Source organism: Cryptomeria japonica, chromosome 4 (genome assembly GCF_030272615.1).
Source record: "Cryptomeria japonica chromosome 4, Sugi_1.0, whole genome shotgun sequence".
In the NCBI taxonomy this organism is placed as follows: Eukaryota; Viridiplantae; Streptophyta; class Pinopsida; order Cupressales; family Cupressaceae; genus Cryptomeria; species Cryptomeria japonica.
The window spans coordinates 702,936,897-702,961,397 of NC_081408.1; the positions used below are offsets into that span (position 1 = coordinate 702,936,897).

Consider the following 24,501-nt stretch of genomic DNA (forward strand, 5'->3'; position numbering starts at 1 on the left):
TAGATCATCAAAAACTTAAACCAAGTCGACTTGAATCAAAATACACTTTTTGATCCAGAAATACACACATTCATCCACTCCAAGAGAAAGAGGGGACCAAAACAAATCTTCCAAAGGTCAATTCACCGATCCACAACCACTGGAACATAACCAACAACACATCCACATGCTACGCATCTGTATAAGCAATTAACAGTCAAGACATATTCTCCAATGCAAATAACTCAAATCCAAATCTCCACACACTACAGTGAGACCCATAACATATCATATACGCTTCCAAAAATCATATCTAGACCTATGAATAGGTCTAACATAGAATATCACAACCAAAGAACATAAAGATGTTTCTGGACCATAGAACCATCATATCCATGATACTGAAACTATATCCAATAAAGATAACAACAACACTCAACATCAACAATAGATTCTAGACCCAAACACTTCCAGAACAACTGCAACAACAACAACATAGCAAGATAACTCTACACCACAAACATTCCAGACCAATTCGAAACAACAAGTTTGACATCAATGACAACCACAGCAATACATCAACTCATACTTCCAACTGTTCTATCCCTCCATACAAATAGAGAGGAGAGAGAGGTGAGAGACCTAGATATGGGTAGAGAGAAGGGTGAGATAGATAGAGGGGGTAAAAGAGGAGATAGGTGATAATGTAGAGAGAGAGAAAGAGAGAGAGAGAGGTGAGGGAGAAAGAGAAGAAAATGAGAGAGAGAGGTGGAGGGGGAGGGAGAGAGGGTTGAGAGACCCACATCCCATTCATAAAATCTCTCCTCTTCTCTCCCTTACCCAAGGTCCTCACCCCTATCTCCCTAGGCTCTGGGTCTCTCACCTGTATATCTCTCCACTAGCTAGTTCTTTCCCACCCTATGTATCTCTGTATTTTCCTCCTTACACATGTTTCTCTCTTTGTGAACTTATCTATCTCATTTTCTTCTCTCTCCCCTACTCTCTATCTATCCTCTCCCTGGGTCTCTTAGTCACTCCTTGTTTACCTCTCCCTTTCTTCTTCCTTATCCCTCTCTTTCTCTCTGTTCTTTTCTCTCCCCCCTCTCTCTAGGTCATCACCTCTCCCTCCCTTGTATAGGGTTTAGGTAATGGGGTGTATGATATATAGGTTTTAGGGCACAATATTAATGGTATAGGGTTGAGGGTATTTCCTATATCAATAACTTCCCTCTATCTCTCCATGTTCTTCTCTCTCTCTCACCTCGCTCTCCCCTCTCTAGGTCTCTCATCCTTTGTTCATCTCCCCCTCTCTATCTCCCTTTCACATAGGTTAAAACACTTATTCGTAACATGTATATATAGCATTTTGGATTTGTATTGTAGGCACCTTTTCTATAATACACAAATGGCTTTCTAAGAAAATATTGTATACCTATATACAAGTGTAGTATTACAAGTAACTATGTTATGCATAGTTATAAAAACATGGTTTAAAGTATATTAATATATTAGTTGGATCTTCTCACCTTGCTATAGCTATCTCAAAGACTATAGGATTGGATGTGTGTTGATGGAGATTCCAAGGTATTATTACATCATATTTTGTAAGATGACATACTTTTAGTTGTTGATGTTATGACATGAATATGATTGTCATTGACCAAATACTACCGTGGAAGAACTTTTCACAATCTTCTTAAGTATTTGCTAGGTTGCTATGTTGAGACATTGTACCTCTTGGTTATTCTCCCCAGTATCATCGAGGTTTGATGTTTCTTGCATAATAAGAATTTGTTGAGTTGATAGTCTATGTTGCTATAAGTGTAGGAGCGATTGAGGTTGCACCATGACTCACCTTAAGGCTAATTTTCTTTGTCCCTATCTAGCATAGATATCTTAGGAGAATTAGAGATTTGCAATGGTGATTGATAATTTTGTTGTGGTTTGAATGATACATAAGACCATAAGTTGTTCTCTTATGTAGGTGGAGGCATTTCTATTTCATCTTTTCTTTGGATTGAGTTTACATGCAAGGAAAAATGTCTAGGCCAAAATCTCCAATGTAAGAAATTATATCTTAATTCATATGAGAAGTGAGAGTTTCATAATGTAGTTAAGAAGATGGAGGTTTTCCAACATGACCTCACATAAATGTGTAGAGTAGTTAAATAACTCATTAGTATATGATTTCATAATTTGTTCATTATGTTGGCACACCTATTAAAAATTTATGTATTCATCCTTATACTGTCTAAGGGGAGATTATTTATCTTATAGAGCATTGTCAAAGGTAGACTAGGTTATGATTTCTTGGTGCTCTCTACCATGTTATGTGTTAAGTGATTACCACCAATAATGTACTAAAAGAGACTTTTTAGTGCTTAAAACAAAATTTCTCTACATTAATCAATTGGTTGATGGAGACATATAAATCAAGCTATTGAATCTAGTATTCTAGTATAGTGGCATTGGTATTTCCTTCAAATGTTGAAATGTTATGGTTGACTTGAATCTTGAATAGATTATGGTGGTGTATTGTAGCTTGTTTAAGATGTGCTAATGTTAGTCTAAGTTGAGTAATGAAAACATGAAACTATTCAAAGAGTTTTGAACATCACAGTTCTGATATTTCTTTGATAAGTTTTTGAATGTTTGCTAGAACCCTGGGTACATATTCATATGACATTACACTATGCTCTCAGTGTTTGCATGAATGCTCAAATTTTGAACCAAGAACACAATCTTTTTGCAGGTGCTATGAGTGTGTTTGAATGAGCATGATAAAAAAAATTAAGCTATGAAATCAATTATCCATTTGTTAGGTGGGTCATAAGACAAATATTTAAATTAGCTTGTAATCTATAGGAACTTTTAATACACAACTTAAACCCTAGATTAGTATGTAAATGGACAATTAAGAGGCATGAAATATTATGGAATATAAATGTATTGTATGAAATAATATATGTACAATGCTATGGATGTATAAGAGTTGCTAGTTGGATCTTCTCTACTTGTGCATTGTACAAGATATTTATACAAGTGACCATAAGCTAGGCCCTCAACAATTCACAGATAGGTCTCATGCATGTATGATGCACATCACATGTAGATAAGATAGTGTGAAGTGTTGAGCTTGGTGCTAGTTGTAGTGTAGTATATGGTGGTGTGGCATATGTGTGGCCATATGTTGAATGAATATGCATAGTATCGAGTTAATAAAAAAAACATGTGTGTGTGTGCGCAAAGGTGCACTATTGGGGCAAGTATTGTTGTGCAATAGTGCACAAAACAATTATATGTAGAGTTATATTGGGATTGTGTGACATTGCACAAATGTGTGCAAGAGCTATATGTGAAATAGTGTGGGACAAAGTTGTGTTGACACTGCATGGTGCATCTTGAGAGAAGTTGAGTGTGGAGGCGACATTATTGAATGGAACATAAGTTTGGTGAATGAATGAGGTTAAGGTTATGCATAACGCTGCTTTTGGATAAATAGAATTGAAACTATACAAACACTATGATATTAGACATGATGACAACATAAATATAGATGCATGACCCAAACACTCAACATCAGCAACAGATTCTAGACCCAAACACTTCCAGAACAACATAAACTATATCCATGATATTAGATATGATGTTCTAAGTTTTTTGTTTTTACACACACCCTGAAATGTTAATTTTGCAAGGAGAGCAAAATAGGTGAAACATTTCGATGTCAAGATGCACTAATCTCAGATAGATGAAGATTCAAAAGACAGCACCTCTTTACATTATTCGTTCCTTGTATGGTAAGAATTATTCTTAGGCAATCTTTTATGACTGATAGAATTGAAAGCAAATGCTCACTTGAAAAGCCTCCACTTCCTTAACCTCATTAAGAAAGTCCAACATAATTCTCAAAAAGTGAGAGAACGCGGCTTGCAGAGCACGAAAAGAAAGGCAAAAGCCGTGACAAGACAATCCAGTCCTTAAAAGAAACTTTAATTCATCCATCGCTGGACTCCACAATTGCCACTCACAAGAAAACAATTGAAAAAAAAGTGCCATGGATTGCCATCAGCAACAGTCATGGAAGACATACTTTAGAGAAAAATTCAGAAGAAGATCTTTTATTCATTAATAAATATGTGTTCTTGAAGTTCAGTTATGATCCCTTCAGTTCCAGGTCCAATCCTTCCCCCAACCACCTATTGAAAATTCATTTGTCCTACAAATTACTCTGCCCTCCTTGACTTTTGCCTTATACTTGTTTGGTGATTCACCCAATCCTTCTCGCACTAAATCTCATTAGCTTTGTAGTCAAGTTCTCAAGCATAGAAGAATCCAATCTATTGGGTATCTTCAGCTGAAGAAAGTCTTTAACATCCACCTGTATATCTGGACACTTCTCACCAATCAACTGAAGTGCTGCTCAGAGTCCTGAAATACATTCAGAGTCCAAGGTAAGTACTCTCAGTCGCAGACTTTTGCAAGACAACTTATGTATATTATGTTAGATTTCAGTTGATGAACTTTTAAGCAGCCAACTGGACTTGTAGATTACTTTTCAGCACCGAAATAATTTTTTGTAGTAATAATCAGTTCCCAGCTGGGTTTCTGCAGTAATTTTGAGCACCCTACTGTTGTTTGGCAGTAATATTCAGTGCCTAACTGGGTTTCCGCAGTAATTTTGAGCACCCTACTGCTCTTTTAAGTGTGTGTGAGCACTGAACTGATCTTTTGTACAGTATTTTTCAGCACTCAACTGATGGTTTGCACAAAATCCTGAGACAGAGCTCGTGGGTGGAAGTTGATCAAATGCAGGCCAAGGCAAGTACATAAAAGCAGAGACACGTGCAATTTGTGTTGTCGATGTTTGCATGCAATTAAAGATAAAGAATGGGTAAAGTAAGGAAACTGGTTGTTGAGGTAGTTGCTGCTCACAACTTGATGCCCAAGGATGGTCAGGGTTCTTCGAGTGCCTTTGTAGAAGTAGACTATGATAATCAAAGGAGTCGAACTCGTACCGCGGAGAAAACTCTTAATCCTGTTTGGAATAATGAGAGATTGGTGTTTGATGTGCCCAATCCAATGAATTTGCACAATCAGGTTCTTCAAATATATGTGTGGCACGAGGAGAATCCTCCTCCAGGTAGAAAATTTCTGGGCAAGGTGAAAATTCATGGTAGCACTATTGTCAAGCAAGGAGTAGACGACGTACTAAAGTTTAACTTGGAGAGGAGGAGTATTTTTTCTTATATCAAGGGAGATATTGAATTGAAAATTTATACTTTTGATGAGGAAGAAAAAAAGAAGAGTGGTGGAGGAGGAGGAGAAAAAATTCAGCAAATTGAGTGGAAGGAAAAGGAGGTGAAGCAAGAGAAGCAGGAGACAAAAGAGGAGGAGAAGCCGGAGAAGCAGGAGAAAGCAGAGAAGCAGGAGGCAACGGAGAAACAGGAGAAAGCAGAGAAGCAGGAAGCAACAGAGAACCAGGAAAAACCAGAGAAGCAGGAGGCACCAGAGAAGCAGGAGAAAGCAGAGAAGCAGGAGAAAGCAGAGAAGCAGGAGGCAACAGAGAAACCTGTGTTGGAGGTGAAGGATGAACCTTTTTCTTTTATGGATCATTGATACTAGTCATATGGTTTGGGTGGTAAACAGATTGTGAAGTTGTGGTAAATTAGAAAAGAAATAATGGATGGTAATGGCCCATTTATTATGAGCTGATGTTGGAATGCATACATTATATAGATTAGTTTGACAATGTACTTTTTATCTATTATAAATATAAATAATATAATAATTTATATATATTTGAGAATTTTGTTGTTATTAGTACTTGTTCTTGGGTTAGTTCTATTGCAATCATTTTACATTTAGCAGTTTTAATTAATGATTGAAAAAAATTGTTTGAATCAATTACAATGTAATATTTTTTCTATTTTTAATAAAATCATAAAAGATAATCTATCATTTTTATGGAGTTTCTTTTATGAATGTGAGAGAACATGATCATAAGTTTGATGGATTTGATCAATCTCATTATTATTCGCAATTTTAATTCTTAATATTCATTTTCTTAGTTCTTAGATACTGAAATATATTAGCAAAATAATTTTTATAAATTATTTTAATTTAAAAATTAAAATTAATCATTATTTTTTAAAATAGTAGTAAATACTAAATTTTAATAACCAAAATCATTGTCAATCCACAATTATTTTTTATTCAAAGTGTAATCCTTTCAAATTGTACCCTTTCTACAAGTAATATAGGTGTTGCATATGTGTAATTATTATTTTTGTCTATTTTATTTTTTGGGGGAATGATATGCTTATATTTTATATTAAAAGTAAACTTAAAATATCAAATTTTATTTAATATGTTTAATAATAATAACAATATAAATAAATATGTCCAAGGGGTTGAGCTTAATTGGTTAAAACACTGGGTTCTCAGTGACTCTTGGCTTTCCATAAAAATGGGGAAGGTCTAGGGTCAATCTAATCAAACATAATAATAATAATAATAACAATTCAAAATATTGTGGCTTTGGCCTATTATTACCTTTAAAAAAAACAATATAAATTTTTAGAAAATATTATATATAATTATTTAAAAAAAAAAATGTAGTTATAATGTTGTATTAGATATGATTTATGCATATATCGTATTCAAATTTAATGTATTAATGGTGTTATATTAGATATTAATTAACACCAATTAACTTGAAAATATTTCATTTGCTAGTTTTTGATATTTTATGTCCAAGTTATGTAAAAGGAAAAAGTAGGTTCTTTAGGTTAAAATATGGCTAGCACAAGCTACGGGTACATATACGTAGATGACATCATTGTTATGTTAGCAAAAGTCATTGCTAGAATATGCTACCATTTGAGAAACATTTCTACATGTTATGAAATCTTCATTAGGTGGAAAAATATCATCCTTGAGTTTAAAACAAACTAAACATATAGATGTAAGATGTTATGCAAAAGTATTTAAAAAAGAATTCAACGGGCCCAAGTGTGGTTTGGAAGGTGGTCTAAATGGTTTGGTGGGCAATTTTGAAACTATAGTAGGTTAAAAAATTTGGTGTCGAACATTTTTTTGATGTCATTCGCAGTTTGAAGTAGTTTTCAATAGAGTAAATAAAAAAATCACTTGAAACTACAATACCCACCATGAAACCAACAAAATGTTAGAAAAATGAAAAAAATGTTGGGAAATTGTGCCACAACATAAAAAATTGATGTAAGGTCATTGTTGATTTTTATACCTTAAGATGTAGGTACAATAACCACCACTAAATGGTATTGTACATTATGGATTTATCAATATACAAATTTTATATGAATGTTCAACTTTGAATTCCATGCCATTCCAAAAAAAGTCAAAAAATTTGTCTGTTCATATTTTGATGTTTAAACAATCAATCTTAGAGTGTTTGGATGTCTATTTTTCTCTAGGATGCATTGATTTTTTTGTTCAAATATGTCTCTAAAAAAAGATAAAATTCATAGATTTGGAACTCTGGTACTATGTTATAGTTGATTCCTCAACCCTATAGCTCATGAAAATCACCTACTATCAAATACTTATTACAAAATGAGAAAAAAGAAAAAGAATTGCTATGGAGGGCAAAGATCCTATTGATCCAAAAAGACATGAATAATTATGAATGTGTATTATTATTAATTAATAAATAATACAATGATAAATCTTTATATTAGAGAAAAAATAAATAAATATTTCTAGTAGAGGATAAAATTAAATCTTATGACTTGAGACAAAAAACACATGACCCAAGTAAGCTTAAGTAGGCACTATAAAAAATTAATCAAATGATCAATTAGACAAATGTATTTTAACTCTAAGATCATCTTCACATGGTGGTTACTCAATTGACAAAACTGCTTAAGGTAAAGATATTTACGTAAGCTAATTTTTATGTCCCACTATGTTATGGGACATTAGAGGTAGAACCAACCAAATCCTGCCATCTTAAGTGGAAACTTCGAAGTAAGAAATATAAAAGTCCTTTCAAGTAAGGGGGTTGTGAAATTTTCCTTTTTAGCTATTTTTTCTTATATGGATTGATACCAAAGATTTTTAATGAATGTGAGGGAATACTAACATAAATTTGATGGATTCTTAACTCATACATATTAATATTTTATTAATTTTTTTAATTTTAAAATTTAAAATTAACTACCATTTTTATTTAAAAACAAATATACTCTTTCATATACTATTGGAACATTTTTATTTACAAACTTTTATATCATACTATAATAACAAAAAATCATTGTCAATCTTAAAATGTCTCAAAATGTCTTTTGATTTATGTATATTGCTTTCAAATTTTAATAAGAGAATATGTTTTAGACATGTATTAGTATGGTGTAGATTTTTACTAGTCCTCTTTATTGTTGACAAGAGTAAGGTATATGCATGATGTATGATATTTTATGTGTAATTATATATTTTTAATCTATTTTAAATTTGTTGAGTTGAATGATTATATTTTTTATTAAGATTATATTTTATTCAATATGAAATTAAAATTGCATTTAAATTTATTGTTTTGATTTATTTGATACACACACATACATAGATTCAGACGTATGTATGTATGTACACACATATATAATGTATAATTATTTAAAACAAATTTAATGTATTAATAATAATGTATTAAGACAAACAACTTTTTTTTATAAGCAATACTTTTCTACCATTTTATTATATATTTAATCTTGTAATATAATATTTTATATAATAAATAATGCTTTTATCAATAATTAATTTTTATTTGTTTTTAGACACACCCTGACATGTTAATTTTGCTTGGAGAGCAAAATAGGTGAAACATTTCAATGTCAAGATGGCCTAATCTCAGATAGATGAAGATTCAAAAGACAGCACCTTTTTATATTATTCGTTCCTTGTATGGTAAGAATTATTCTTAGGCAATCTTTTATGACTGTGATAGAATTGAAAGCAAATGCCCACTTCTTGCAGAGCAGGAAAAGAAAAGCAAAAGCTGCTGTGACAAGACAATCCAGTCCTTAAAAGAAACTTTAATTCATCCATCGCTGGACTCCACAATTGCCACTCACAAGAAAACAATTGAAAAAAAAGTGCCATGGATTGCCATCAGCAACAGTCATGGAAGACATACTTTAGAGAAAAATTCAGAAGAAGATCTTTTATTCATTAATAAATATTTGTTCTTGAAGTTCAGTTATGATCCCTTCAGTTCCAGGTCCAATCCTTCCCCCAACCACCCATTGAAAATTCATTTGTCCTACAAATTACTCTGCGCTCCTTATACTTATTTGGTGATTCACCTAATCCTTCTCGCACTGAATCTCATTAGCTTTGTAGTCAAGTTCTCAAGCATAGAAGAATCCAATCTATTGGGCATCTTCAGCTGAAAGAAAGTCTTCAACAACAACTGTATGTCTGCACACTTCTCACCAACCAACTGAAGTTCTGCTCAGAGTCCTGAAATTCATTCAGAGGCCAAGGTAAGTACTCTCAATCATAGGCTTTTGCAAGACAACTTATGTGTACAATTTTAGATTTCAGTTCATGGACTTTTGAGCAGCCAACTGAACTTCTAGTGTAGTTTTCAGCACCCAAATAGTTTTTTGCAGTAATAATCCGTTCCCAGCTGGATTTCTGCAGTAATTTTGAGCACCCTACTGTTTTTTTGCAGAAATATTCAGTTCCCAACTGGGTTTATGCAGTACTTTTAAGCACCCTACTGTTTTTTTGTAAAAAGATTCAGTTCCCAACTGGGTTTACGCAGTATTTTTAAGCACCCTACTGTTTTTTTGCAGAAATATTCAGTTCCCAACTGGGTTTATGCGGTATTTTTAAGCACCCTACTGCTTTTTTTGCAGAAATATTCAGTTCCCAACTGGGTTTATGTAGTATTTTTAAGCACCCTACTGTTTGTTTAAGTGTGAGCAGTGAACTGATCTTTGTACAATATTTTTCAGGGCTCAACTGATGCTTTGCACAAAATCCTGAGACAGAGCTCAAATACACACAAGCAATTTCTGTTGTCCATGTTTGCATGTAATTGAAGAATGGGTAAAGTAAGGAAACTGGTTGTTGAGGTGATTTCTGCTCACAACTTGATGCCCAAGGATGGTCAGGGGTCTTCCAGTGCCTTTGTAGAAGTAGACTATGATAACCAAAGGACTCGAACTCGTACCCAAAAGAAAAATCTTAACCCTGTTTGGAATGAACCATTGATGTTTGATGTGCCCAATCCAATGAATTTGAAGAATCAGTGTCTTCAAATATGTGTGTTCCACGAGAAGAATGCTCCTCCTGGTAGAAAATTCCTGGGTAAGGTGGAAATTCATGGTAGAAATATTGTCAAGCACGGTGTAGAGATTGTACAAAAGTTTACCTTGGAGAAGAGGGGTCTTTTTTCTCCTGTCAAGGGAGATATTGAATTGAAAATTTATAGTTTTGATGAGGAAGAGAAAAAGAAGAGTGGTGGTGGTGGAGGAGGAGGAGAAAAAATTCCCCAAATTGAGTGGAAGGAGGAGGTGAAGCAATTGAAGCAGGAGAAACCAGAAAAAGTGCAGGAGGCAACAGAGAAGTCTGTGTTGGATGAAGCTAAGTTGCAAATACATAAACAGATTTTAATGTCTTTTGTAGAAAGGGGTTTCTGTAATTTACCCTCTAGCACCTTTTTCTTTTATGGATCATTGATACTAGTCATATGGTTTGGGTGGTAAACAGATTGTGAAGTTGTGGTAAATAAGAAAAGAAATAATGGATGGTAATGGCCCTTTTATTATGAGCTGATGTTGGAATGCATACATTATATAGATTATATAGATTAGTTTGGCAATGTACTTTTTATCTATTATAAATATAAATAATATAATAATTTATAGATATTTGAGAATTTTGTTGTTATTAGTACTTGTTCTTAGGTTAGTTTTATTGCAATCATTTTACAATTTGCAGTTTTAATTAATGACTGAAAAAAATTGTTTAAATCAATTACAATGTAATATTTTTTCTATTTTTAATAAAATCATAAAAGATAATCTATCATTTTTATGGAGTTCCTTTTATGAATGTGAGAGAACATGATCATAAATTTGATGGATTTGATCAATCTCATTATCATTTGCAATTTTAATTCTTAATATTCATTTTCTTAGTTTTTAGATACTAAAATATATTAGCAAAATAATTTTTATTAATTATTTTAATTTAAAAAATTAAAATTAATCATTATTTTTTTTAATAATAGTAAATACTAAATTTTAATAACCAAAATCATTGTCAATCCACAATTCTTTTTTATTCAAGTGTAATCGTTTCAAATTGTACCTTTTCTACATGTAATATAGGTGTTGCATGTGTGTAATTATTATTTTTATCTATTTTATTTTTTGGGGGAATGATATGCTTATATTTTATATTAAAAGTAAATTTAAAATATCAAATTTTATTTAATATTGTATTTAAATTTATTATTTAATATGTTTAATAATAATAAAATATAAATAAATATAAATTTTTACAAAATATTATATATAATTATTTATAAAAAAAAAATGTAGTTGTTGTATTAAATATGGTTTATCGTATTCGAATTTAATGTATTAATAGTGTTATATTAGATATTAATTAACACTAATTAATTTGAAAATATCTCATTTGCTAATTTTTGATATTTTATGTTCAAATTATGTAAAAGGATAAAGTAGGTTCTTTAGGCTAAAATACGGCTAGCACAAGCTACGAGTATATATACATAGATGACATCATTGTTATGTTAGCAAAAATCATTGCTAGAATATGCTACCATTTGAGAAACATTTCTACATGTTATGAAATCTTCATTAGGTGGAAAAATATCATCCTTGAGTTTAAAAAAAATAAATATGTAGATTTAAAATGTTTTGCAAAAGTATTTAAAAAAGAATTCAACGAGCCCAAGTGTGGTTTGGAAGGTGGTCTAAATGGTTTGGTGGGCAATTTTGAAACTGTAGTTTAAAAATTGGCGTCGAACACTTTCGTTGATATCATTGGCAGTTTGAAGTAGTTTTCAATAGATTAAATAAAAAAATCACTTGAAACTACAATAACCATCATGAAACCAACAAAATGTTAGAAAAATGAAAAAAAAATTGGGACATTGTGCCACAACATAAAAAATTGGTGTAAGGCCATGTTGTTGTTTTTTATACCTTAAGATGTAGGTACAATAAGCACCACTAAATGGTATTGTACATTATGGATCTATATCAATATACAAATTTTGTATGAATATTCAACTTTGAATTCCATGCCATTCCAAATAAAATGTCAAAACATTTGTCTGTTCATATTTTGATGTTTGAACAATCAATCTTAGAGTTTTTGGATGTCCATTTTTCTCTAGGATGCATTGATTTTTTGTTGAGATATGAGCCTCTAAAAAAAGAAAAAATCATAGATTAGGAACTCTAGTACTATGTTAGAGTTGATTCCTCAACCCTATAGCTCACGGAAATCACCTACTATCAAACACTTATTACAAAATGAGAAAAAAGAAAAAGAATTGCTATGGAGGCCAAAGATCCTATTGATCCAAAAAGACATGAATAATTATGAATGTGTATTATTATTAATTAATTAATAATACAGTGATGAATCTTTATATTAGAGAAAAAATAAAAAAATATTTCTAATAGAGGATAAAATTAAATCTTAGGACTTGAGACAAAAAACACATGACCCAAGTAAGCTTAAGTAGCCACAATAAAAAAATGAGCTAATTAATCAAATGATCAATTAGAAATATGTATTTTAAATCTAACATCATCTTCACATGGTGGTGACTCAATTGACAAAATTGCTTAAGGTAAAGATATCTACGTAAGCTAATTTCTATGTCCCAGTATGTTATGGGACATTAGAGGTAGATCTTAAGTGGAAACTTTGATATAAGAAATATAAGAGTCCTTTGAAGTAAGGGGTTGTGTAATTTTCCTTTTTAACTATTTTTTCTTAGATGGATTGATACCAATTACATGGTTTGTATGATAGATAGGATGTAAAGATATGATAATTTTTTTAAAAAAACATGGGATGGATGGTAATGGTGAATTTCGATGAATGGATGGTGATGTGCATATACTATATAGACTTTAAAAACATGTGATGGATGGTAATGGTGAATTTCGATGAATGGATGGTGGCGTGCATATACTATCTAGACTATAATGATCTACTTTTTGATGATCTATTAGAAATATACATAATAGAATTATTTGAGTATTTGAGATTTTTATTTTGAGTGTGTAGAGGGCTCATAGGTTTAATTAAAGACTAATAGAATCATAAAAAGGGATATACCATTTTTATGAAAATATTTTTAATGAATGTGAGAGAATACTAACATAAATTTGATGGATTCTTAATTTACATACATTAATATTTTATTAATTTTTTTTAATTTTAAAATTTAAAATTAACTATCCTTTTTTATTTAAAAACAAATATACTCTTTCATATACTATTGGAATATTTTTATTTTCAAACTTTTATATCATACTATAATAACAAAAAAACATTGTCAATCTTAAAATGTCTCAAAATGTCTCTTGATTTATGTGTATTACTTTCAAATTTTAAAAAGAGAGTATGTTTTTGACATGTATTAGTATGGTGTAGATTTTTACTAGTACTCTTTATTGTTGACAAGAGTAAGGTATATACATGGTGTATGATATTTTATGTGTAATTATTATTTTTTAATCTATTTTAAATTTGTTGAGTTGAATTATTATATTTTATTCAATATGAAATTAAAATTGTATTAAAATTTATTTTTTGATTTATTTGATACACATATACATATATACATACGTATGTATGTATGTACACACATATATAATGTATAATTATTTTAAACAAATTTAAGGTATTAATAATAATGTATTAAGACAAACAACTTTTTTTTATAAGCAATACTTTTCTACCATTTTATTATATATTTAATCATGTAATAATATATTTTATATAATAAGTAATGCTTTTATCAATAAATAATTTTAATTTGATATGAATATTTCTTATATAATACTTATCTTTTATATGAAATACAATATATTATATATTATTTTATTTATTTTTAAGCAAAAGTGGCAAGCCACTAATATATATATATTAATAAGAAAAATGATTCAAGAGCTCAATATGGAAAGAATCAGGAAGAAAACCCTATATCCTTGCTCAAATACAATAAACCAAGAAGAAAAGAGGCTATGAGAAGAAGCCCCCTGAAGATCCAGAGAGGTAGATAGAACCTGCCCATAGAACAAGCCTCTTAGAGGCCAAATTTAGAGTAGCAGGTCGAAACAAGACTGGAAGAAACCTTAAAAAAAAAACACCCACAACCGGTTATCATGAAGACTTGGAAAGCAAAAATCTGGTTGTTGGAACACTGTAGAACTGCCACGACCGGTTACCGGTTGTGTTGTACCGGAACTTTGATACTGGTATGTTGTCCTCTTGACTGGTTCATAAAAAAACCTCCATTACTGGTACTAGTTGGCAGGCTAAGAAGATGACACTGCTACCGGTTCTGTTGTATCGGTGGAAGTAAACGCATAAACCAACACCGGTAAACAAGGGGAAGTCAATTTTTTTTGGGTCATACCGGTTGCCGTCAAATTTTCCACACATAAAAAAGGAGCATATTCTAAGTAGCAAAAAAAAAAGCCAGAATTACTTTACTCATCCATGGCTGCATCCTCCTGGGTCTGAATTTCAGGGGCATCGAAAGCGAGCTGAGATGAGGTAGTCCATCCCATGGCCTCATCCAGCATCAATGCGTTGAGGTCTGGCACCCTATCTATAGCTCGTCCCCTTTCCACAGGTTGTGAAATTGGTAGACTGGGATCAACGTTTTCTATTTCCAGGATCACCATGAGAGCCCCAACTTTAATTTTGACTCTGTGCACAATATGATCATCCAATTGTCTGTCAAATTGTGTCAGGTCGTTCTTCACATGACAGAAGTTTTGTTGTTCTTCATATTATTATAAATCATTGTAATTTAGATATTTATAGTTTTTCAAAAAACAAAGATGATATCTCATTTAAAATATTACTACATAAAATAAATTAGCTTCAAACACTTTTAAACAATTATTTCAAACAAACTTTAAAATCAATTAATTAAAAAAGTTTGAAGTAAATTTTATCTCAAAATAAAATTTTAATTCAAAGAGTTTATCACAATGACATTTATTGATGAACCCAAGACTAAAGTAGCCTTTGATCAATAAAAGAAAGACTAAAGTAACATCCTTTTTACATAAGAACCTTGTAAAGCAAAGCTAAAAGCCATGAGCACTTAAACATATAATTAAAAAAAGAAAGATGTCATATAATAAAAAAAAGTAAGATGATACTTGCACGATTTGTTTTCTTCAATGTTTAGTTGATGTAATCATTACTACTTTTTCATAATGTATTCCTTCTCAATGCTCTAAAAATTTAATCAAATATAACATCCTAATGCCAACAACTTAATAATATATTATTCGACCTTTTTATTATAAAATCAATAAGTTTTTTAGTAATCGTTTTTGGAAGAATCTTAATGTTTTATTTTGATAAATTTTGGTATGAACTTTTTAAAATAAAATAAATATTTTTCAATAAAATATTGTTTTTTTTTCAATTTATTTTCTAGTTTTTAAAGTTGAAAATAGTTTTTAATTATATCATAGCAATATTAAATTATATAAAATAATAAATATGAAAAATATCATAGTTTAAAATTAATCTAAAAAGTTTAAAAGTAATAATTGAGAGAATGAATTTCAACAATAATTTTTTAAATGTCAAATAGAATTTTTAATGTGAATGTGATGCTAGCACAACATGCCCCGTGTATCCTATCATGAATGAAGTCAGGCGGCTTAAGAGAAAGGTGGAGGCCAGGGATGCTGAAATTGCGGGCCTTAACAAATTTTATTTGTAGATTTTTCATAGCTCGGTGATCACCCTCTCTTTGTTGAGGGAACGTATTGCGGACACGGAGGATGAGAAGGAGGAGGCTAAGGATGTGTACAAGTTCTTGTTTACTGAATGGAACGGTGCCATTAATGCTACCGGAGTCCGCAAGGCGACCCTGTAGTGTGTTTTGTGTTTTTTTTGCTTTGTTGTTTTTTATTTTCAAAGGCTGGTTCTATTACTGTTAATGTTGTTATAGTGTTGTTGGTGCACTACGGTTTCATTAATAGTTCTGCTATGTTAAGGGTCAGTGCCCTCGTTCTCACTACTTTTGAAATAAGAAACATGCCCCATGTATCCTATGAAATGCTTCTGTTCCTAAGCTATAAACTGGTGAGGTCACAAATGGGGTACCTCATCCTCAATTATGTGACATATTAGATCAACAAAGAGACATGTCTGCGATCACAATGATCTAGCAGAACACAACAACACCACCATTTAACCATTACACTATAAAATGAATTCTAATTTCAAACAATTAAATTTTTAAACCTAAAATTATTAATAATAAAATATTACAAAAAAATATATTATAATATAGATTGAATCTTGTCTAAATATTCTAAAAAATAATACCAATATTAAATCTAATCAAATTTACAACTAACACCAAAAAAATCAAATAATTTTATTATTATTATCAAATTTAAAATAAAAGAATCTCACACAAAATATCATCCTTTAAAAGCTAACCCTAAACCTTGCAAGGAAAGGAGGAAAGCCATAAAACCCATCCAAAAGTGCACTATTGCAATATAAATTAAACCATAGTATTTATTTTATTTTAAGAATATTCAAATCGATATTCCACTAACTTATTTGTCATTTTTAGGATCTCAAATGTTTCATTGCTTTGGAGATGAGTGGAGTTAGTGGCCTACTTCTAAAGATCAAGCTTGACTTGTCCTTATAGCTTGCATATAAAGATTTTAGCCCTTTATGTGAGTGACATATATACATTGTCTATACACTTCTAGAGTAGAGGTATTAATTATGTATTAAAAAGCAAGGGAATACACTTTCCTTCTCTTCTCTTAGTTAAAGGCACGCGAGTGCCAAGAAATCTATTTAACTACAAATTGTTTTGGTGCAACCAAAAGTACACAAGGGAAAATAACTTGGACTTTTGCTAGGGTCAAAAATAAATTAAATATATTTATATTAAATGAACTTCTCATGGAAGATTTCAAAAGTGTTTCTTCTTTGTATGAAGTAGTGTGAAAGGATGCAGTGTATATATATGCGTATATGTACATGTATATGTATCATTTATATTAATAATTAATTATTAGTACAAATTATTATAGGTTTAAATGTTTATGGAAATGAGAAAAAGTATTAGAGCATATTTAGCTATTAGTTGCTCTTTCACAATTAGTTATGTTTTTTCTTTTCTTTTTGTTTAAGTTCATTTAGGAGTGGTTACTTCTAATTTAGCTAGTTTTGAGTTTTATTAGCTCCTCATGCTCGCACTTTAGTTCTCCTAAATTTAGCTTAGGGCATCTTTGTGATTTCTTTATAAGCATCTCATTGTACAATTATAATTTATTATGTATTCTTTGCTTTTAAATAATATAGCATTAATTTGTATAGCTCTCCTTTGTGGAAGGTGTTTTGTTTGTTGTTTAATCTTGTAGGTACTTGTGTTGCAAAATGCAACATGGTATCAAAGCACAGATTCAACAAGTCCTTTCTCAAGCTTTGAGGGTTTTCTTTGCTCAGAAGCGTTGCAAGGTCACATATTTTTTTTTTGCGGATTTGGTGGTGGGAATTTTTTTAATCAATTTTGAAAAAAAAAACATCACCATTATGTCCATAGTGTTGAAAAACCCTAGGAACACCTTTCGTTTGTCAAAATATGAGTTGTTGAGTTTATGGGGCGATTTCACCTACGACACATTTTTCAAGGCAAATTAGTGGGTAGCTGAAAAATCTGGTAAGTTTGGGGGTAGCCATAAAACCCATTCAAAAATGCATGAGATATATCAACTCTTGACAACACTACAACTTACAAAGATGGAAGTATCAATTGACTTTGACTGTGTGTTAGATCTAGTCCAACTGGGTAAATTATACATAAGCAAATTTAATAGAAGTTAATATTTTACCTTAATTCTTCAATAAATTCATCTCATTGAGTCACATATCATTCCAGGGCATGTTTATGCAACTATTGCAATTGAAGACAATGAAGAAGGAGTGAATTATTTCTATTCCACTGTGTTGAGGCAAAAAGAAAAATGGAAGCCCCTGTTATAGATGGAGAAAACATTGAGTACCATATAGTATTAGTGGTTGTTATTGAAATATGGATTAGAACATAACCAGTGAACAAGTCTAATTTGTGGTTGTTTAAGGACATTGACACACACATGAGGATTCTTCACTATTCTAACCTTGTCTTGACATCAAACGTTAATTTGATGAAATATGAGGATAGACAATTAAACATGAACTTATGGAATGTTTGTGAGTTAGACTATGAGGCGATACTTGACACAATAAAGAGTAGAACGGATCCAAATGGTTCCTTGGATTGAATGTAAATGAAAAAATTTGTAACGCAACCTTATTTATATATATGTACATATGAATTGTATATTTGTATAAGTAAACTGTAATACAATCTAAATAATTAATTATGTATATTGTATATTTACAATACAATCTAAAAAAAAAAAAAATTTACATCCTACAATGTGTTACCAAACATTCATGTATGTTCTCATTGAAATGTAAATAATTAATTTTTGTTAGGATGAATCTGTTTATTCATGTAGGTTACAAAATTTTGTATATAAACATGCAAGAATCAACCAATCATGCAAAGCATGCATCTAGTACCACATGCATCTATATTATAATATAATAAGAGACCATTGATATGATTCCAGAGAAACCAAAAATACATTTGGGTATTCTTAGTCACACAAACATAGCATTTGTACAATACATGATTCATTTTAACATTGAACATGTACATTTTGTAATAGGATAAAGCTTGTAGTTAGAACCAATAAATGTAAGCCTTATTAATTCATGAACATTACCTTTATAAAAAAATTATTATGATTGCCACGCATATGACCTAGTCATGCCACTTTTCTCTAACATTTAATTAACATAGTGTAACAATATTACTAGGTTCCAATAACAATCCTAATTAAAGAATATAATTTGGGGACCTAGGTCATCCACGAAAATAATGTATTCAAAATAATTTTACATTTATTTCACATGCTTAATAATCAATTCACACATTTGATTCAAATAAAGACCAATACATTCAATGCACTTTAAAAAATCATTTCAAATCATCATTCAAAAGAGGTAAATGATACTTTCCAAAAAATAAAATGGAACATAATTTAAGGTTCATTTACATAAGCATCACCACCTCACCTTTTTGCCAAATCGCCAGATGCATATAGTGAAAAGTTACAATCTTTCATAACTTTCATTCGGTTCATTGTGGCCATGAGTTGTTTGTGCCAACATGTCTAGATGGACATGTTTATGCTAGGCATGCTCCTATTTCACTCCCTAGACCACCTAAACATTCTCAGCCACACCCTACTGGTATGTTCTCTTAAGTAAGTGCAAAAAACTATCAAAATTTGACAGGTTGTATCTCCTAGTCAATGGTACGTACAAGCATTCCATTCGAACCTATAAATTCATATAGGGCCCCTTCAGAATAACCTCTCAAATTTTGAAGGCTCCAATCTAGTTGATTGTGATGACAAGTTTTCAAATGTTGTAAAAACCTTCAGATGCATGTAATGAAATGTTGCAATATTGTATAACTTTCATGTTGTTCATCATGGGGCCAAACTTTTATCCCTAACCTATTTGGATGAGTGGTTTTATTCTAGGCATGACCCTCTTTCACTCCTCAACTCACTTGAACATTCTAAGCCACACCTTATCGACACTTTCTCTTAAGTGCCCTAAGTGCAAAATATACTAAAATTTGATGGGTTGTATCTTATATCTTTTAGCACATACATGAATTCCATTTGAACCTATGAGGTCATGTAAAGACCCTCTACAATAATCTCTCTTAGATTCTGAAGACTCCAATCCAGCTGATTGTGGTAACAAGTTTTCAAATATTACAAAACAGTCAGATGCATGTAATGAAAAGTTATGATATTACATAACTTTCATTATGTTTGTCATGGGATCAAACCATCAATTCCAACACATCCAAGTGGGTAGATTTTTGCTATGCATACTCATATTTCACTCTCCATATTGCCCAATGTTCTAGGCCACACCCCACCGACACTTTTTCTTTAGTTCCCTAAGTGAAAAAACTATTGAACTTTGATGTGTCATTTTCCAAAATTTGTGGCACATATAGATATACCATTTTAAACTACATGGTCATGTGAAGCCCCACTACAATAATCTCTCTCTAATTTTCAAGACTAAAAATAGTTTTTTTAGAACAACAATTTTTGTAGTGATGTAAAAAATGTCAAGTGTATGCAGGGAGAAGTTGCAATGATGCATAAATTTCATTCCATTTGTCATGGGGTCAAACCATCAATGCCAACACATTTGGGTGGGTAGGTTTATGTTGGGAATGCTCTTATTTCACTCCCCATATTTCCCAAATGTTCCAAACCACACCTTACCGACACTTTCTATTAAGTGCCCTAAGTGCAAAAATTTGTCAAACTTTGATGAGTTATTTCTCAAAATTTGTGGCACACATGAATATACCATCTAAACCTACAAGGTCATGTGAGGCCCCTATATAATTATCTCTCTTATATTTTTAATACTTGAACCCATTTGTTTAGGGCAACGATTTCTATGGTGATGCAAAAATGCATCATGTGCATGCAATGAAAAGTTCCAGTGTTGCCTAATTTTTGTTTTAACTATCATAGGGCCAAACCGTTAGTGAAAAACATCCTGGTCGGTGGATTTATACTTTGTATGGTCTTATTTCTCTCCCAAAATCACTCAAATGCTCTAAGCCACACCATACCAACAATTTCTCTCAAGTGCCCTAAGTGCAAAAACCTACCAAATTTTGATGGGTTGTTTCTTGGAATTTGTGAAACATTATAACATGTTGTTTGAGCCTACATAGTCATGTGATACCCCTCTACAATAACCTCTCTCATATTTTCAAGACTCTAACCAATTTTCTTAGGGCAACAATTTTTTTGGTGATGCAAAAAATGTCAAGTGCATGTAGTGAAAAGTTGCAATGTTGCTTGATTTTAGTTCAGTTCATTGTGAGGTTGAATCATCAACGCCAACACATTCCATGGGCAAGTTTATATTTGGCATGCTTTGTTTCACTTTTTAGATTGCTTGAACATTTCAAGCCACCCTACCAATGCTTTATGTTAAGTTCCCTAAGTGCAAAAGATTGTTGAATTTTGATAAGATATTTCTCAGAATCCATGGCACATGTGAATATATTGCCTGAACCTAAAGGTTCATGTGAGGCCTATCTACAATAACCTCTTTCATATTTTCAAGACTCAAACCCATTTTCTCAAGGAAACATTATTTTTGGTGATACAAAAAAGGTCAAGTGGATAAAATGAAAAGTTGCAATGTTGCCTAATTTTTTGTTTGTTTGTTGTGGGGCTAAATCATTAGTGACAACATATATAAGTGGGTAGGTTAATTCTATGGATACTCCTAATTTTCTCCCAAATCACTAGAACATTCTGGGCCACACCCTACCAATGCTTTCTCTTAAGTGCTCTAACTGCAGAAAAGTACCAAAGTTTGATGAGTTGATACTTGGAATTTGTGGCACATACAAAGACACCGTCTAAATCTATTGGGTCACATGAAACCCCTATACAATAATCTCTCTCATATTTTCAAGATGAGAACCCATTTTCTCAAGGAAGCAATATTTTTGGTGATGCAAAACAAATTAAGTGCATGTAGTAAAAAGTCGTAATGTTGCCTAATTTTCTATTTGTTCATATGACACAAAACTACTAGTATAAAAATGTCCAAGTGGGTGGGTTTCTACTAGGACTGGTCCCGTTTCACTCCCCAAATCGCTCAAACATTCTAGGCCACACCTTACTAGGGCTTTCTCTTAAGTGTTATAAGTGCAAAAAATTATCGAACTTTGACATGTTGTTTTTTAGAATCCATGACACATATAAATATACCATAGATAAACTTACATGGTCATGTAAGGCTTCTCTATAATAAGCTCTTTCAAAATTTTAATACTTGTACCAACTTCCTTGCGGAAACAATTCTTTTGGTGATACAAAACATGTCAAATGCACACAATGAAAACTTGTAATGTTGCCTAGTTTTTGTTTTGTTTGTTGTAGGGTCAAAATGTCAATGCTAGTACGTCTAAGTGGATAGGTTTATGCTACCAATTCTCTTATTTTTCTCCCCATATCGCCAACATGCCCAAGTGGACCACATCCTATTGGCGCTTTCTCTTAAGCAACCTAAGTGCAAAAAAATGTCAAACTTTGACTGGTTATTTCTTAAAATCGATCGTATTCAAATGTACTGTCTAAGCCTACAAGGTCATGTGAGGTCTCTTTACAATAATATCTCTCACATTTTCAATACTTGAACCAATTTTCTTAGGGCGTCAATTTTTCTTGTGATGCAAAAAAAGTCAAGTGCATGCAATGAAAAATTACAATGTTGCCTAATTTTTGTTCTTTTTTGTCATGGGGCTAAATAGTTAATGCCAATACATCGTGTTGTTCACCAAAAGTGATAACCCAAGACACCTGCAAATCTATCTATGAGATAGCCGATCTCAATCAATGAAACACCTCAGGGCTTGGACAACATAACATAGGATCCTAATGATCCTCTTGCACTTCAGGTTCTGCTAGACCTAGGGGGGGACACCCTTTTGATGCATTGAATACAACAATCACAAACATAAGACTGCATCAACAATGAGTAGACAAACCATTCCACAAGCTCACCAAATTAGGAACACACTACAGATTGGCTAGATCTGTATAAATCATAAATGAAAACAAAGCTTGGAATGAGAAGAACACACCCCTAAACATAAAGGGAAATAGATTTATCTTTTAAATTGTTTGATCTGAAAGACATCCCCAAACTTGTAAGATCAGTGCCTTATCCAAGAGCAACAGAGTCACACATCAAACTATAAATGAAACCTTATACTGCAAATCCATCTTCATTATTAAATATTCATGCATTTAATGCGTTGCATAAATGCATTACTCAGCTCACTCACAAAAAAAATCAAATCCAGACACTATATTCCATTATTCATGATTTATTATAGAATTTAAATTCTTCCTTGAAGAATCCCTGCAAACAATCACAATTACCTCCTTGAGATAACAAATCTCATCCTCCTTGAGGATCTGATCTGAATATAATGAAAATACAAATCCAGAGACAACTTCTATGTGAATTTGTGCATGCCTTACATACACAAGAACCTGCAGCTAAGAACACCTATAGCAAAGAATTGAACTCCATTACTGAAAGGATAGCCCTTCTCTGTACAATCTGGAAGAATACTCAGAATTGGAAGCCATGAAAAAATGGAGCCATTCTCCAAATTTCTGGAACCCTTACAACTGAGAAGAATTGGGAATAAAAAGGAGAGGGAACCAAATCAAATCTGCAACTGAATTGCCAAGTGTCTCCTCTCTAACTGAATTTTGTTCCCATGGATACTGCTTCTAAAATATCCCATATTTGTCAAAATTAACCCCATAATCGGATTCCTCACTCTGAGAGCTTTCCGAAAACATATAACACTTTATATTTTGGCCAAAATTTAGACCCTGGGCGAATTAATTCCCCAATGTGCTCAATCATTTAAATTTTTCGAATTTTAATATAGTCAGAACTATATCATTTATTCATTTTAAATTTGATTTTTGCCTCCATTTGGTCTTGACGCTTTTTCCATGTGGTGGGGTCTGATTGGCTGATGGGGTCTACTGGGTGCCACCTAGGATGACACCTCATCACTGCCACGTCATTTGCTTTGTCACTGCCACTTGGCCGCCACGTGTACACCACCTCAGTGCTAGTTGTGTGCCACATCACTGCCACCTCACCGGGACCCGCCTGATGGACCGCTGACTGTACCCGCCACCCGACTTTCGCAACTTCGCAGGGTGTAACTCGCGTGCATCTTCCTTTCGCAAAATAGCACGCACCGTTGATCCATCTCGAACTTGCTCACTCGTTAAGCCGGCCTTCCTCTGCAAAATTTTGTCTGTCTGCCTCGGGAAGTGTTCCTACGTGGGGTCCACCTGGTTGCCGCTCAGTCATCTCCTCCGTCGCCTCAGGATGCGTGCTCGCGCGTGGGCCCATCTTGGGTGCCATCAAGCACCTTCCGTCAAAAGCCTTTATGGCTTAGACATATTACTTGGGTAAGGCCTTGGTTATAAATATTAAAATTTTCCCTCCCACCACCAACGTGGGATAATATCATTTTGCTTGGTAATGCAC

General features: G+C 32.3%; 2 protein-coding genes across 7 annotated transcripts; both read left to right on the top strand.

Moving 5' to 3' along the window:
* Window positions 1–4,049: 4,049 nt before the first annotated feature.
* LOC131043492 (protein QUIRKY) lies at window positions 4,050–5,802 on the top strand. 4 transcript variants are annotated; one of them, XM_057976701.2, is made up of 2 exons: window positions 4,050–4,433; window positions 4,625–5,802. In XM_057976701.2, exon 2 carries the CDS (start codon window positions 4,870–4,872, stop codon window positions 5,596–5,598), a length of 729 nt encoding a protein of 242 aa, XP_057832684.2. In that variant the 5' UTR covers window positions 4,050–4,433; window positions 4,625–4,869; the 3' UTR covers window positions 5,599–5,802. The 4 variants fall into 4 exon arrangements, with proteins under 4 accessions (XP_057832684.2, XP_057832682.2, XP_057832683.2 ...); XM_057976699.2 differs by having other exon boundaries at window positions 4,719–5,802; XM_057976700.2 differs by having other exon boundaries at window positions 4,729–5,802.
* Window positions 5,803–9,082: 3,280 nt separating this feature from the next.
* Window positions 9,083–10,792, top strand: LOC131043493 (multiple C2 domain and transmembrane region protein 10). Of its 3 annotated transcripts, none has more exons than XM_059220095.1 (3): window positions 9,083–9,500; window positions 9,692–9,845; window positions 9,978–10,792. In XM_059220095.1, the coding sequence occupies exon 3, from the start codon at window positions 10,068–10,070 to the stop codon at window positions 10,728–10,730; it is 663 nt and encodes a 220-aa protein (XP_059076078.1). In that variant the 5' UTR covers window positions 9,083–9,500; window positions 9,692–9,845; window positions 9,978–10,067; the 3' UTR covers window positions 10,731–10,792. The 3 variants fall into 3 exon arrangements, with proteins under 3 accessions (XP_059076078.1, XP_057832688.2, XP_057832689.2); XM_057976705.2 differs by having other exon boundaries at window positions 9,816–9,845; XM_057976706.2 differs by lacking the exon at window positions 9,692–9,845.
* Window positions 10,793–24,501: the final 13,709 nt, after the last annotated feature.

What these genes read in the sequence shown, in the direction of transcription:
- LOC131043492 (XM_057976701.2), top strand. Translation starts at nt 4,870, where the DNA reads ATGGGTAAAGTAAGGAAACTGGTTGTTGAGGTAGTTGCTGCTCACAAC.
- LOC131043493 (XM_059220095.1), top strand. Translation starts at nt 10,068, where the DNA reads ATGGGTAAAGTAAGGAAACTGGTTGTTGAGGTGATTTCTGCTCACAAC.